The following is a 13,787-nucleotide window of genomic DNA, read 5'->3' on the forward strand; positions in this document are numbered from 1 at the left end:
CATGAATTCCTGAAGCATAGTGTTTTGTCCAGAAACTCATTCTTTGGCTAATCTGCTGTCTGCTGTAGGTCTTGTACTATATACATTTCAAAATCCTCTCTCTGGGAGACTACTCTCATCTTTTAGCTTTTTAAACTTGAGTTTTTTCCTCCCTGTTTCCTCTCTGTATCTTGGGAACTTGTGTATGTATAAAAAATATGTATCAGATAGCAGCAAAATACATTCAAAGATGGAGGGTGCTGAAATCTTCAGTTACTGTTCTTATCCATCTGAATTTCATATACATGATACCAGCTGTATCCTAGCATCTGATCTCAATGAAAGACTGAAGGAAATTTTGGTTTATTTAGCTCATCAAAGAGAAAGCTAAGCAGTAACTGAATCACAGTCTGTAATTACTGACACAAGGAAAAGTTATATGATACTAGAAGACTCTAATCTCCCAGACAAAGGTGTCAGAAGATCAGGTGGCTAGAAGCTGAAGTCACCAGAGTTCAAAGTAAAAATAAGGTACAGATTTTTAAGTATTGCAAGAATTTGGCATATGACATAGTAATTCCACAGCTGGCCTGTGACTGAACAGAGGAAGCGTATAGACCCTTCTGTGTGTCTGGGAGATGTCCAAGAAATCAAGCTCCTTTTCTTCTTCAAGGCTGTGTTTAGTTAGTGCAGAGAGCTGAGGTGAAGGAAACAGCGCCATCAGCAGTGTTGCTCTAAGTTTTGTATTTAACTTCTCATCTAGACAGTACACAGGGATCAGTGTGTTCCTGTTTCTATCAAGGACATTTGAATATAGCATTTGAATGCTACGAAGCGTCCTGAAGAGTATTTGTATTGTTGCTTTTGTAACTTCATCTCTGAAGTACGCTCACCATAGTTATGAGAAAAAAGTTACGGAGAACAAAGGAACAAAAATCCAAGAACCTCTTTTAACACATGGTGTACAAACAAATTAGCTTTTTCATATATAAAAATGTGTTACTAACTGCATCAGGAAAGAAAAAAAATAGAAGGAATACAATTTCCATTACCTCAAGCATGAAGGATCGTTGACAGCGGCAACATATGGTCTCCCTAACATTTCCCTATACAGAAGTTGGGGGAGGTCATGAATACAAAAAGCAAAGACCTCCACTGAGTGAGTAAAGCACTGCAAGCTGGTATGCCAACAGTTTCTGTGTACCTAATGGAGAACAGAGAAATTCAGTCTCTGTAGTCTGAAACCTTCTTTTTGCATTTCCCTTTAGTGAAGGTGTTCATTGTGTTTCTTTCTTTGAGGCTGCAACTCTCCTAGAAATTGCAGCCTTGGAGAAGGCAGAGTCTACAGAACCTGGGAAATGCAGTTGGGTATGGCAAGGGGATAGTTTCCCATCCCAAACAACTGATCCCTCGTAGGATGAATTGTTGGGGTCTCCACTAAGGGCAGAGCCCACCTGAGCAGAGATGGAGGGTTGAAGGCAGCTTTCCAGCAGGTAAAGAGGCCTGGAAAAGACTTCTTCTACATACTGTTGGAGTGATAGTTCACTGATAAGTTAATAAAGCAGATACCTAATTAAATTGTGTCCTTCTTTGTCTGTTTACCTGAACATCCAGAATAGTGAAAGAAGAGTGAAATAGATTATTTAGCCATTGTAGTTTTAGACGAACACTGACAGCTGAGAAACTGACAAATTGGAAAATCAATGCTTGTTTTAAACTATTTTATTTAAAAATATTTTTGTATCAATGATAAAAATAAAAATTGAAAATGATTATGTTTTGTTCATGGATTTGAATGTTAGATGTACTTAAATTTAGAAAATTTATTGTGTTAACGTACAGTTTCAACTAATTTCTGGTGTTATTAATGGCATTGAGTGAGTTCTAATTTATGATCCTGAAATGGATATGAATAGAAAGTTATATTATTTTGGTTGTACGTTGCCCAACATAGCTTCAGAAGTGAATGTGTTAATCTGATGCATAACTGGCAATTGTGTAATATTCACTGTTGGAAGAAAATAAAGCTAAGCATAATTGCAACTGTGTCCTTGCTTGCTTGTGCTTGCTTGTAGAGTTTTGGGTTTTTTTCGAGAAAAATAAGTTGATATGACTCATGAGAAATAGACCTTAGGAGTATCAGGTTGCAGTACTTCCTGATCTTCTAACAACTAAACTTCACTGCATTTTTCAAAAAACTATGCAACTTCATGTTATAACTCACAGGTTTTAAGTTTTAAAGAGATACAATTTACTGTACTTCATAGATGGGTAAAATTTACTATGTTCTTATGCAATATTTTAGTGAAAAATTAGTAACTAATAGGTAACAATTGCCACTTTGACTTTCTTTAAAGGTCCTGGCCTATACAGAAGGCCTTCATGGAAAATGGATGTTCAGTGAGATTCGGGCTGTTTTTTCAAGACGTTACCTTCTACAGAACACAGCTTTGGAAGTGTTTATGGCAAACAGAAGTATGCCTTTGTTTATTTTGTTGCATGAATGTGTGCTAGTAGTTGTTTTGCATGTTATTTATTAGCCTTAGAATTTAAACTCTATGCTTCCTCTGATAAAGTGCTTATGTCTGAATTCAATACTGCTCATTCTTGCATGTATTCATTTAGTTTGTATTAAAAGCAATCACATAAATATATCTCACTGCTTTCTGTGCAGCAGATTTATTTATTTAAAAAAAAATCACTACAATTGGTAAATTCTTCAAATGTTTGATAGGAAATTTGCTTTTCCTATGATCTTACCTCTCTCCTTCATCTTCTGTAAATATTTTACTATCTAACAGGATATTTCCTTTTCTAATTACAAACTGAGTTAAAGTAAAAAGGATCAGAACAATGAAGGGATCTACTCAGTTTTCTGTATGTGTTACTCTGAATCAGAGTTGAATGGTTGGTGAAGTGTGTCACTAGTCTTTTTCTCTGAGGGTCTCTGATGTAAGTTTTGATTTCAAATGAGGAGGGAATTAAACAGTTTCTGGTCCGATGTGTTTTAATGCACCAGTTAGAGGACTGAATGCCAAGCCAGCTATTGAGTAGCTTCCTCAGACTGATATGTTTTTATGGATTAATGGTAAACTATGATTCTGTTGAAGTATACTTCACTTGGGTCTCCTACAAAATGGGAGAGGTAATACGAAAGTGTTAACCAGGTGATGATACGTAGATATGCCAGGAGTTTCTGTTCTAACATCCCTAGGAGAATAAAAGTGGAAGTGACTTCTCTTCCCAAATAAAAATAAAGAGCGTTTAAAAATATGTGTAGGTGGAGAAACAGATGTCTGCAGATGGCTTACTAGTTCTTAATTTCTCTTCTTCTTTTAGCTTCTGTTATGTTTAATTTTCCTGACCAAGCAACAGTGAAGAAAGTTGTGTACAGCTTACCACGTGTTGGAGTAGGAACCAGCTATGGGTTGCCACAAGCCAGGTAATTAGTTTTGTATATTTTGTGTTTATTGTTTTATTCAGATTCCTGTCATGAAACTCTAGATTTTCTCTTTCTTAAGGTTAGTTTGAGAAACAACATGCTTTATTTATTATATGGCTTGTTATCATGGAATAGAAGTAAAAGTATTGTAAATTAGATTTTTTTTTTTCAAAATCATTCCAGGAAATAAGTACCTTCCAGTGAAGGACCAGAAAACCACATATGCCTTATCTCCTCAAAGTCTGCTTTTCAGTCAGGTTTTATAAATGTATAGAAAAGGGTTCATCCTTGTTATGACTGTTATGCAGAATCACAGAATTGTCAGGGTTGGAAGGGATCCCAAGGATCATGTAGTTCCAACCCCCCCTGCCATGGGCAGGGACACCTCACACTAGATCAGGTTGCTGAAAGCCACATCCAGCCTGGCCTTAAAAACCTCCAGGGATGGGGCTTCCACCACCTCCCTGGGCAACCTGTTCCAATATCTGGGTGAAGAACTTCCTAACATCTAATCTAAATCTCCCTTCCTCTAGCTTGGATACATTCATCCTATTTGTATCAGTACCTGACACCCTATAAAGTCTCTCACCAGCTTTCTTGTAGGCCCCCTTTAGATATGGTAAGAGCACAGAACATGGAACCAAACTAGGTTTTGTGTTTGCTGAATGAAAATTATTTTTAATACATACCTTCTCACTTGCCTTTTCTATGAACATGTATGGGTTTAACTTCATTGCTCATCAGGGAGTGGCTATTTTGAACTTTCAGCTTTCTTCCTTTCATTAATACAATACATTATTTGTCTTTTGCTCCAAAATTAAGGACAATATATGTTTTGGAAAAGAAGTTCTAAGTGTAAGGTTCAGTTTTAAAGATTTTCACTTTCTATGAATAAGTACAGTTTTTGTTACCTCATCAATGTTAGTATCAAATCAGCCTATGGTCAGAAATAGGGCTGGAATGGTCAGATCCTATAGTATAAAAGTGTTTATATTTCAGTGATGAATAAGATGATCTTTATGTGTTCTTTGCTGAGTTGGGGGAAAATTTCTTGCCCCCCTTTTTTTTTTTTTTTTGTTGGTTTAGAAAGGTCCATTCATACCAAAATTGATTTTAAGGTTCTATCAGCAGAAGTTTGGTGAAAGATGTTTAGGTTCAGGAATAATTTCTGGTCAAAATTAAAAATAAATAAACAAATATAATGGAGTGAGGAAACACCAGAAAATTAACAAAATATGGTGCTTTGGGTTCAGATCTCCATCTGGCTTGACTTGACCAAAAGCCAGTGACTATTAAGTGTAGTCTTGGATGTGCCTTTCTCTAAGTAATACAATGCAAAGTAAAATTTCAGAGTGTCCTAGTTTTATCCCAGTGTAGAGTGTGGAAATACTCTGAAGTGTCAAAGCATTTGCTGGATTGGAGAACTATTTCGTTCCCAGCTGAACATCATTCCCTGTCGTGAGCTCAAGAGTCTCATGATGCCTAAGGCTTGATCTCTTGAATGTGCTGAAGTTCTTAGGCAAACTGCCAAATTTCTCAAGTTTTCACTGAGATCAAGGGAAAGTTGGAGCATTTCTTTGGAAGGTGCATCTTGTTAATATTTGCGTTGCTCTTCCAAATACTCAAATTAAAGGAATTGCTGTCTCTAAATGAAAAGTAATACTCTTCTTTTCTGAAATAGAAATGGCCACATGTTCTAGAACAAACAAAATGCAAATTTCTCAATCAGAATTTCACATCTGCAGTGACATTTTTTATGTTTGAAATTCATATCCTTTGTGCATTATTCAGTGAATAATTGTCTGAAAAAGTTTGTTGATATATAATTATTTAGAAAAGTTTCATCTTCAATATTATATGCAGTTATTTCCATACCTTTTTGATTAAAGTTCAATTTGAATCGAAAATAGGCTTGCTAGCCTTCAGAATAAATCTGGCATATGGTAGTGAAGTTGTTATTCTTTTCTTGAGTAGTCGTGGTATGATTTATGTACGATAAAGACTCTGCAATCATAGTTTTTCTTTTTTTTTTTTTTTCTGTCTACATACCCTTACTGTCTTCAGTAGGCTTGCAGCAGGGTGAGGGAAAATCTGGCTCTCTAGCTGCTTTGTAGTTAATATTTTGTTAATGTTAGAATTTCCTATGAATGTGTTGGCTCAAGAATGCTAATTTTTAAAATGATACTTATTTGTGTAACTAACATAAGGAGACATTATGCTGAGTAACCAAAAGAATCTGCTACACTGCTCTCCTTAAAGAGCAATTTTCAGGATTAATCTGTACTTCAAAATATTTTAACAAAAGCAAGTATTTTTGGTTGTTTTGCTTAAGTCCTTAGTTTTATTTTTGCAAGTAATAGTTCCTCTCTGATGCTACTCAGATAAAGGTTTCAGCTAAAGTTAATTATATTATCATGAAGAATTGCATTCAGAAGGAGTATATTACTTTTAGTGCAGTACGTGCACTTTAAATGCATTTCTGTTTTCATGGAGAAATCTCTGTTTTTATGGAGAAATTTATTAACAAAGATGGAAGAACATAAAAGCAAAAATAATATTTATGGTCTTCTAATAGCACAAAGGATTAGAAGCAGGCAGACTGGTATCTCTTCCCTAGACTGCTGCAGACCTGCTGTTCTGAGCAAGTCTCATTTACGTCTTTGCTACCTTTCCCAACAGCCTGTCTAATGCTTTAAAAGCATTAAAGTCTCTGCTTAATGTTACAAAGAAGTAATTACATCATTAAAATTAGTAAAACATTGAAGAGTTCAGTGTGATTTGGTAATCAAATTCATCTGTCTCTGATAAATGCATTTTCACTGTTCCTGAAACATGTTGCATTGATTGAAGCTTCCTTATGACCTTGCCATATGATACAACTGGGCAGACAGTACTATGCCTTTTAATTAACTCCTTTCTACAGCTCCGTATGGTTCTACATAGGTAGAGTAATATCCATGTTTTTGCAACACTGTTAGATCACTTTTTAGGGTTCTAACACCTAAGGTGTAATTCACTGATGAATTTTTGTTGAGGGTAACATCACAGCTTAGAAACCTGTTTTGTAAGTGTATAGAGATCAAAGAATTGGTAAGAGATATAGTAACATCCTTCAACACTAAACATGTGCTAGCACCTTTCACAGAAGTTCTGTGGGTTATTAATGTATTACATGAAACAATGGTTCCAGTTATTAAAGCTAAGAAATAAAAATGATGAAGTTTTTACTGAAAGAAAACATGTTTTAGATGGGATGGTGAGTATATTCAGCTCAGCTGAGCTCTGCCACATTAGCTGGGTGATCAGTTTCCAGATCTCAGTAATTCTGGTTGCAGAGGTCAGATTTGCGAAAGCTGGAAGGGTAGGAAAACTAAGGTTTGATGTCATCAAAACATAAACCCCCTTTTAGAGCTTTGATTAAAAGTCGGAAGCCAGTGAATTTCCAAGGCCTTTTGCGTTTTTCTGAACAGGAGCAACACAACACAAAATATCATGCAGGTGCTACATTTTGGACACCATACTTAATGATTCCTTGTATGAAAAGGGATTGTAGCGAACTAAGTTAAAAGTGATTGTGGAAAGGCTTGAGTCATTCTCCACGTGTGGGATATATCACATCCCTTCCGTCACCAAAATGTTATATTTAAAGCATATAAAACTTTTTAAATTGGACTATCCCTTGTACATCAGAGAGTTTTCAGTAGTTTCCATTTTGAGTAGGTATTTCATGGTTCTCCAGAAGCAAAGGAAGGACATTCATTTGTGCATCTTCATATCAGTGATGGCATAGCAAAAGAGATAAATGATTTTATCAAAGTTGGGTGGATTTAGCAAAACGCAAAACAGTGGGTCTTCCTGTGTTAACTGAAACAAGCAGATGTGGAACCAATTTATTGTGCATAATTTTTTCCAGTCGTTGCTGAAATAACTGTGAATCTTTCAAACACCTTAGATATAAATAAAGAGCTTTTAAAATATATTTTAATTTTTCTGTAGAATTCTCTCAAACCAGGCATTCAAATGCAAAGTGCAGCACTTGTCAGTTTATAGATGTTTTGAGACATCCTGAGAGATTGTGAGTTAAGTCTAAAAGCAGCTACTAAGCTATACTGATTCATAAACGTTGTTTTGTTAGGGGAGGAACAGAGAGTCTGTGACAGAAATGCTTTGTAAATGTAATGATGTCTTTAGTGTTTTTGTTTTCTGTTTTATTAATTTGAGTGTAGCACTAGTCATAGTTTACTGTAATTGTTATCCAAAGTGCAGTGTAACGTATGACCACATTCAGATAATTCTTGAGGTAAATTGTTCAGAATTGTAACAGAAACAACTTTAAAAATATTTGTAATGTCTTCTATGTAATTAGTAAAGTGTAGTTACTGTGGGCATCTTAGAGTCTACTGCAAAATAAAGCCAGCCAAGCTGACAAGACTTTATGTGCTGCTATTTTGGGTAAATACAAACATTTGTAGGACAAAAAAAAAAAGGTGCACCTACACTTGGACAGGCTGAGAGAGCTGGGTTGTTCAGCCTGGAAAAAAGGAGGCTCCGGGGAGACCTAATAGCAGCCTTCCAGTACCTGAAGGGGGCGTATTACAGGAAGAATGGAGAGAGAGACTGTTTATGAAGGCCTGCAGTGACAGAGCAAGGGACAATGGCTTCAAACTAGAGAAGGGCAGATTTACATTGGATATCAGGAACAAGTTCTTTCCTATGAGAGGGTGGTGGAACACTAGAACAGGTTGCCCAGGGAGGTGGTTGAGGCCCCCTCCGTGGAGATATTCAAGGTAAGGCTCGGTGAGGCCCTGGGCAACCTGATCGAGTTGGGGATGTCCCTGCTGACTGTGGGGTGGTCAGACTAGATGACTTTAGGAAGTCCCTTCCAGCCTGGACCATTCTATGATTTTTTTATGCCATATTGGTAAACATTGACAGCCTACACATTGACAATTTTGACATATAATTGTGATGACTATATACTGCAGTCACATACTACTCATCCTTTCTCCAGCAACAGAGTTTAGTGCATGTGTAGCAGTAGTAAGTACATACATCTTTAGAATTAGATGGTCTGCAATTTTTTAATCACTGCTGAGTTTGACACCGTTTATATTGCTTTATTTTAAGAAAATACTCAGCATTCAGAGTCTAGAAATAGTACACTTAGTGTGTTTAGTGTACATGTGAAAGCTGAAGTATCAAGTGTCCCTATTTACTCTAGCCTAGCTATATAAATACTGGATATATTCTTTAATTTCATCTATAGGCTACACATTAGGAATCCTCTTTTTTTTCTTTCTTTTTTTTTGTTTTGCAGGTGTAAACATTTTCTTTGTTTTGACCTTTTTCTAAGATTTAAATTTATGTGGTTTTTTTTTTTTTTTAAAGAGTATCTGAGGAGGTAAAATTTTTTTGCCCTTCCAACAGCAAGAACTGTTTTCTCTAGAAATGAGTCGTGAGCAGCGAGACTATTTCAGCTTATAGTAGATTTTTTTTCTCTAATGCATTAACCTGGACTGAATCTAGTCTCTTATATTTTACGAACCAGGGAACAGTATCTACTACAGGTAATTTAGAACTTTGAGTGAAGTATTTGTTGTGATGTTGCCATATTGAATATAGAAGAGCCAAAGTTTCTGGGTTTTATTTCCCTGGCACAATAGCGTGGTTCTTTTCCCCTTACCCAGTCATGTAAGTTTCAGACAATGTACGCAAAGTGAGTATCTGAGAAGCTTCTACTCCTCTTCCAAATTCGAATGAAATGCATCTCAGAAGTTATTACAGAGAGACAGGCAGATGGACACGTGAGCAGCTAACTGAGTAAACATTGTGTTTTTCAGAAATCAGGCTAAAATAGAAATCTCAAAGCTTGCTGGGATATAAGAAGGATAAAGACCATGGAGGAGATGCACAAATTATGGAATAAATATCTTAAACCCATGTGCTGGAAATGTGTGGCACTTTGTCACTCACTCACCTTAATGAACTTATCTCAGTTTATCCTTTTGAAAAAGGGAAGTGGTATTCCTCTTTTATTCCTGCTGGACAAGCCAGGCTCCAGGAGGTCTGCAGTTCCTTTTATTTCCAGTCTTTTAACCAGATTCAGAATAAAATAAAATATATTATTCTGAATTATTACAGTGCTGTGTTACTGGTAAAATAAAATGCAGATCTTAATTTTAGTAATTTCTCAAATAAAGATAATAGTGTCTTCTTGACTTCATTAAAGGAAATAAAAAAGCCTCTGAGAGAATGTGAAATTAATCACACTAATAACATTGCCCTACATCTTAACATTTAATGAGGCTCTTAAAAAGCCCCTCATTTTTTAAATGTATTTTCTAGGAGAATCTCTCTGGCCACTCCCCGACAGCTTTATAAATCCTCCAACATGACTCAGCGCTGGCAGAGACGGGAGATATCAAACTTTGAATACTTGATGTTCCTCAACACTATAGCAGGTAAGGTTTCTGACTCTTTAATCCTTCATAATATGTTTATGCCTGTCAAAGTCTTAAGCACTATGTCTTGATATAATACATTTATCCCTCTAGAATTCAGCTGTGGCTTTTTGATAGATTTTGAAACACACACATTAAATTTTATCAGAAAATGCACAACCTATCACTGAGACTTTCAATTCATGTATTGTTTTGGAGGCTGTTTCTTGCTCCCCTTCTGCCATTTCCTCTGCTGACAGCTTTGTCTGAAGCTTTATTAGAGTCAACAAACCATTGCCAGAGAGTGTCTGGAAATAATAATGGAAAATGTAATTTCGCTACTTCATCATTCTCAGCAACAGCAACCAGACAGTAGAATAACAACAGTATTCTGCCTAGTACAGATGTCACCTGGATTGTGGTATGATTAGATTACAGCATCATTTCTCGTTTAGTTCTTTGAGCTGAAATATAGTATCAGATTAGGTATTTAAAATGAAAAATAACTGCCATAGACATCCATTTGTTATTGGCAAAGGAAGAGCTTTTCTGGCAATTGTCGTTAATTAAACATTCAGAACGGCCTTATTCCTTTCACCTTTCCCTTTTCTATGTGTTAACTCCTGCAGTAATTTCAAGTGTAAAAAGCAGCAGTTTTCTATGCCATATACAAAGATTTCCAGGAAGTTATCTACTATTATGATTCCTGCCTGCAGCACACATGCCACTTATAAACCTGCCGGCAGAGAGCTTTCCTCAGACATTTCACTCCAGTAACCTTTAATTTGAAACCCAAATTAAACTCCACCAGGTATCACTTGGTAGTCTAGTGTTACAACTCTGATCTTTATTTGGTCCTGAGTTTTATGCTTAAGGTTATTCTCTGGCCAGATAAAAGACAAATATAATTTTGAGACTCAAATGTAGCACCCATTATGCTGACCAGTCGGAGGACAGTCACTGTGTCGTCCTCCGTAGGGCGGTGTCAGAATTCAGGAGTTGTCAAAATCACTTGCTTTAAACCTTTAGGCTTTTGCCTTTGTGTTTATATGGCAGTCATCTTCTGTGCATCCAGTCTTACAGATGTTAATGTGTCATCAAATTACCCCAGTGTGATACAGAAGTAGTACCACTGAACAGCTGGAAATCTGAGGGCATGTTTACCTTGTGTATTGGAGCACAAAACAGAGTCCCTGAAGCTCCCAGAGACCTGGGCTGGGAAGTCCGTATGGTGCAGTCCAGTGCAGGCTTACCAGCTTGGTTCCTGAGCATTATAGCCACAGTCCTGCAGATCTCTGTTGAAGGAAAGAGCCCTGCTGAGTGTTTATTATGTCTGGCACGGTGCCAGAAGAATGTCTCTACCCTGCTTCTGGCCACTGGCCTGCCTCCAGCCATGTCGTGTCTCTTGCACATCCGCTGCCCTTCTGGTGATGAGAAAATGCAGGCAGACCCTCACAGGCTTCCTGACCACCTCACTTGAACATGGAGGGTTTACTGGAGAGCTGGGAATGTAGTCTAGATCCCCTCAGTCCTTGTCCAATACATTATTGACAGACCTGTCCTTCACTTGTAATTTCCTTTTTATGGATTCATTTCTTCTGTAAGCTGTGTGTCTAAACTCTTTAAATGAGAGTAGACAAGAGCAGGGATAATTTTTGAGAAATTACTTTTCATTTTTAATCAGTTTAAAACTCCAAAGTAATTTATTTTTAGGTACATCACCAAAGCATCCAAACCTGGAAGACATCATTAAGTCTGAAGTAAATTAGGAATTGCAGTAACACTTACACTAAAGCATCCATCAGTAAACAAGCTTTAGCCTGAAGACATTCCTTCAGAGTATCTCAGAGGTCTCAAGAAAAATGTGTTTTGACCTAATGTTTGATACTAATATTGATAGGCAGGCTTTACACCAGACACCTGGGTGGTTGTATTAGGCATGTTTCTCCTCTAGTGTCATTCATCTGCCCTACAACAGGATGATTTGACATTTGTATCTCAGGTGCTACCTGTTATGTTGAAGGTTTGGAGGACTACTGGCTCTATTTTGTGTGTGTATGTGAGCTTGTATTCTGTTTGGAAAAGCTTACAGAAGCTTGGCCAGTACCTTAGAAGGGTCTCTCTGACTCAAAGCACTTAATTTCTGGCAGGTTTTTGGTATCAGTCTCTTACTGGTAAAACTCATTTGTTCATGTAATCTCATTGTGGGTGATTGTATAAGCTCACTTGCTCATTTTCACAACATTACCTACCATCTTATGAAGTCTTTCAGCAGTGCATGATCAAATTCAAATTTAGGTAAAGATCATATTTCCTGAAAGACAATGAGGTAAGTTTGAGTCTGTGGAAGAAATTTTATTATCTCTACCAGAAATACAGTGCTGGAAGCAAAGTACCTCAGCTACAGGTTGCCCTCATTTTGATAACACTGAACTGATAACTGTACAGATACCCCAGTGTTAAAACAAGCAAATTTTTATATGCATTGTAGACAGCACCCTTGGTAGTCAGAAGAAAATGCAGGCTTTCCTGTTTTGCACAGAGTACTAAATACATTCATGAACACCTTTGTCAAGTGCAAATAAGATGTGTATTTTCTTTTCTTTCTTTGGAAATATTTCCTTAAAAGATGAAACTTCTTTGCTAGTAATTGTTCATGTAGGCAGTGATGGCCTAACTTTAGACTGTAAGTGTTTTTTTTTTTAAGCAGCATCTTCTTTTCTAGCACTATTACTGGTTGTAGCCATTGAGAAATATATTCATCGAAGTTTTTTAATTCATTGTGCCATTTAGCTCCTACTGGCTTATACAGCATACTTAAGCTGAATAAGTGGAGGTTTGGCACTTGAGAAATGTGAATTTTATTCTGATAAGTGAAACATAGGTCTGTTTGGTTTGTTTGGTTTGTGTGTCTTTTTCCTCTTCCAAATAAGTAGAGGTCCACTAATAAAGTCGTTTAGTGCACTTTTTGCAATTTCTTTGTAGCTTCCTTTCTTCTTACAATGGTGCTTAATTAGCAGCTTTGGAAGAGAGACCTTCAGAAGTAAGGCTTCAGGCACCAACTAATTTCTTTCTTTTGTGACGTGCTACTGGGTCCTTTCCCACAAGACTCCCTTTGCCTGCTAGTTGATACTGTTAATTACACAGACCAGTTAGTTTCTGTAGAACTGAACCACTGAAATAAATATATGAGTCTCTCCCTGGTTTGCCAATATGTCTGTCCTGGCAAGCATCTTGAAGTGTCCCCTTGGATGAAATCCATCTTTCTATGATTTAAAAAAAAAAAAAATTACATCACCCTGTTACCACCTCTGAAACATTGCCTGGCTTCATTTTTAGTTTAGCTGTTACAGCTGTGATCTGTACTCATGACATAATATCTTTCTACTTCAGCTACCATAGTTCTCTCTTTCTAGATCATTTCCTATCCAGCGATGTATAATTGCCATCAGTTGCCCTTTACAGTTTTAATCCAAAATCACTCTGTATTTTCAAATCTGTAAAGTCTTGTTTCAACCTGTTTTTCTGGCCCTCTAGCCAGAACTGTTTTCTTGCCTTCCTGTTCTGTTTCCAAGGTCTTCACCTCTTTCTTGCTCTCTTTTTTGACGAGTATATTTCATCATGTTTACAGCTCTGAGTTTTTCTCCCAAAGGTAAACAGTGCATTCTGCTACTTATCAATCAGTCTTGGTGTTATAGTCTCTGTGGCCCTGGTTTTTATCGTGGTTGTGTAGACATAAACCTTCCCCCCTTCCTCCAACCTATTGCTGTCTCAGGGATCCTCTATCTTTGAAGGCTTGGAAGTAGCCATGTTTATACTAAGTTGTTACTTCAAGCACATAGGAAAAGGCCCTATTGCATATGAACAGCATGTATGTCAACTGAACCCTCTAGGTGATACAGGGCACAAGTAATTTTTACTATTCT

General features: G+C 36.9%; 1 protein-coding gene across 4 annotated transcripts in view; it reads left to right on the plus strand.

Moving 5' to 3' along the window:
* Positions 1-13,787, plus strand: part of NBEA (neurobeachin) — a 486,311-nt gene that overhangs the window by 385,971 nt on the left and 86,553 nt on the right. For all 4 annotated transcript variants that reach the window (XM_054387432.1, XM_054387415.1, XM_054387443.1 and 1 more), the window contains 3 exons: positions 2,337-2,454; positions 3,319-3,421; positions 9,767-9,882. In XM_054387432.1, coding sequence (XP_054243407.1) covers positions 2,337-2,454; positions 3,319-3,421; positions 9,767-9,882 — 337 coding nt within the window. The remainder of the gene's footprint in view (positions 1-2,336; positions 2,455-3,318; positions 3,422-9,766; positions 9,883-13,787) is intronic.

This window comes from Indicator indicator, chromosome 1 (genome assembly GCF_027791375.1).
Source record: "Indicator indicator isolate 239-I01 chromosome 1, UM_Iind_1.1, whole genome shotgun sequence".
In the NCBI taxonomy this organism is placed as follows: Eukaryota; Metazoa; Chordata; class Aves; order Piciformes; family Indicatoridae; genus Indicator; species Indicator indicator.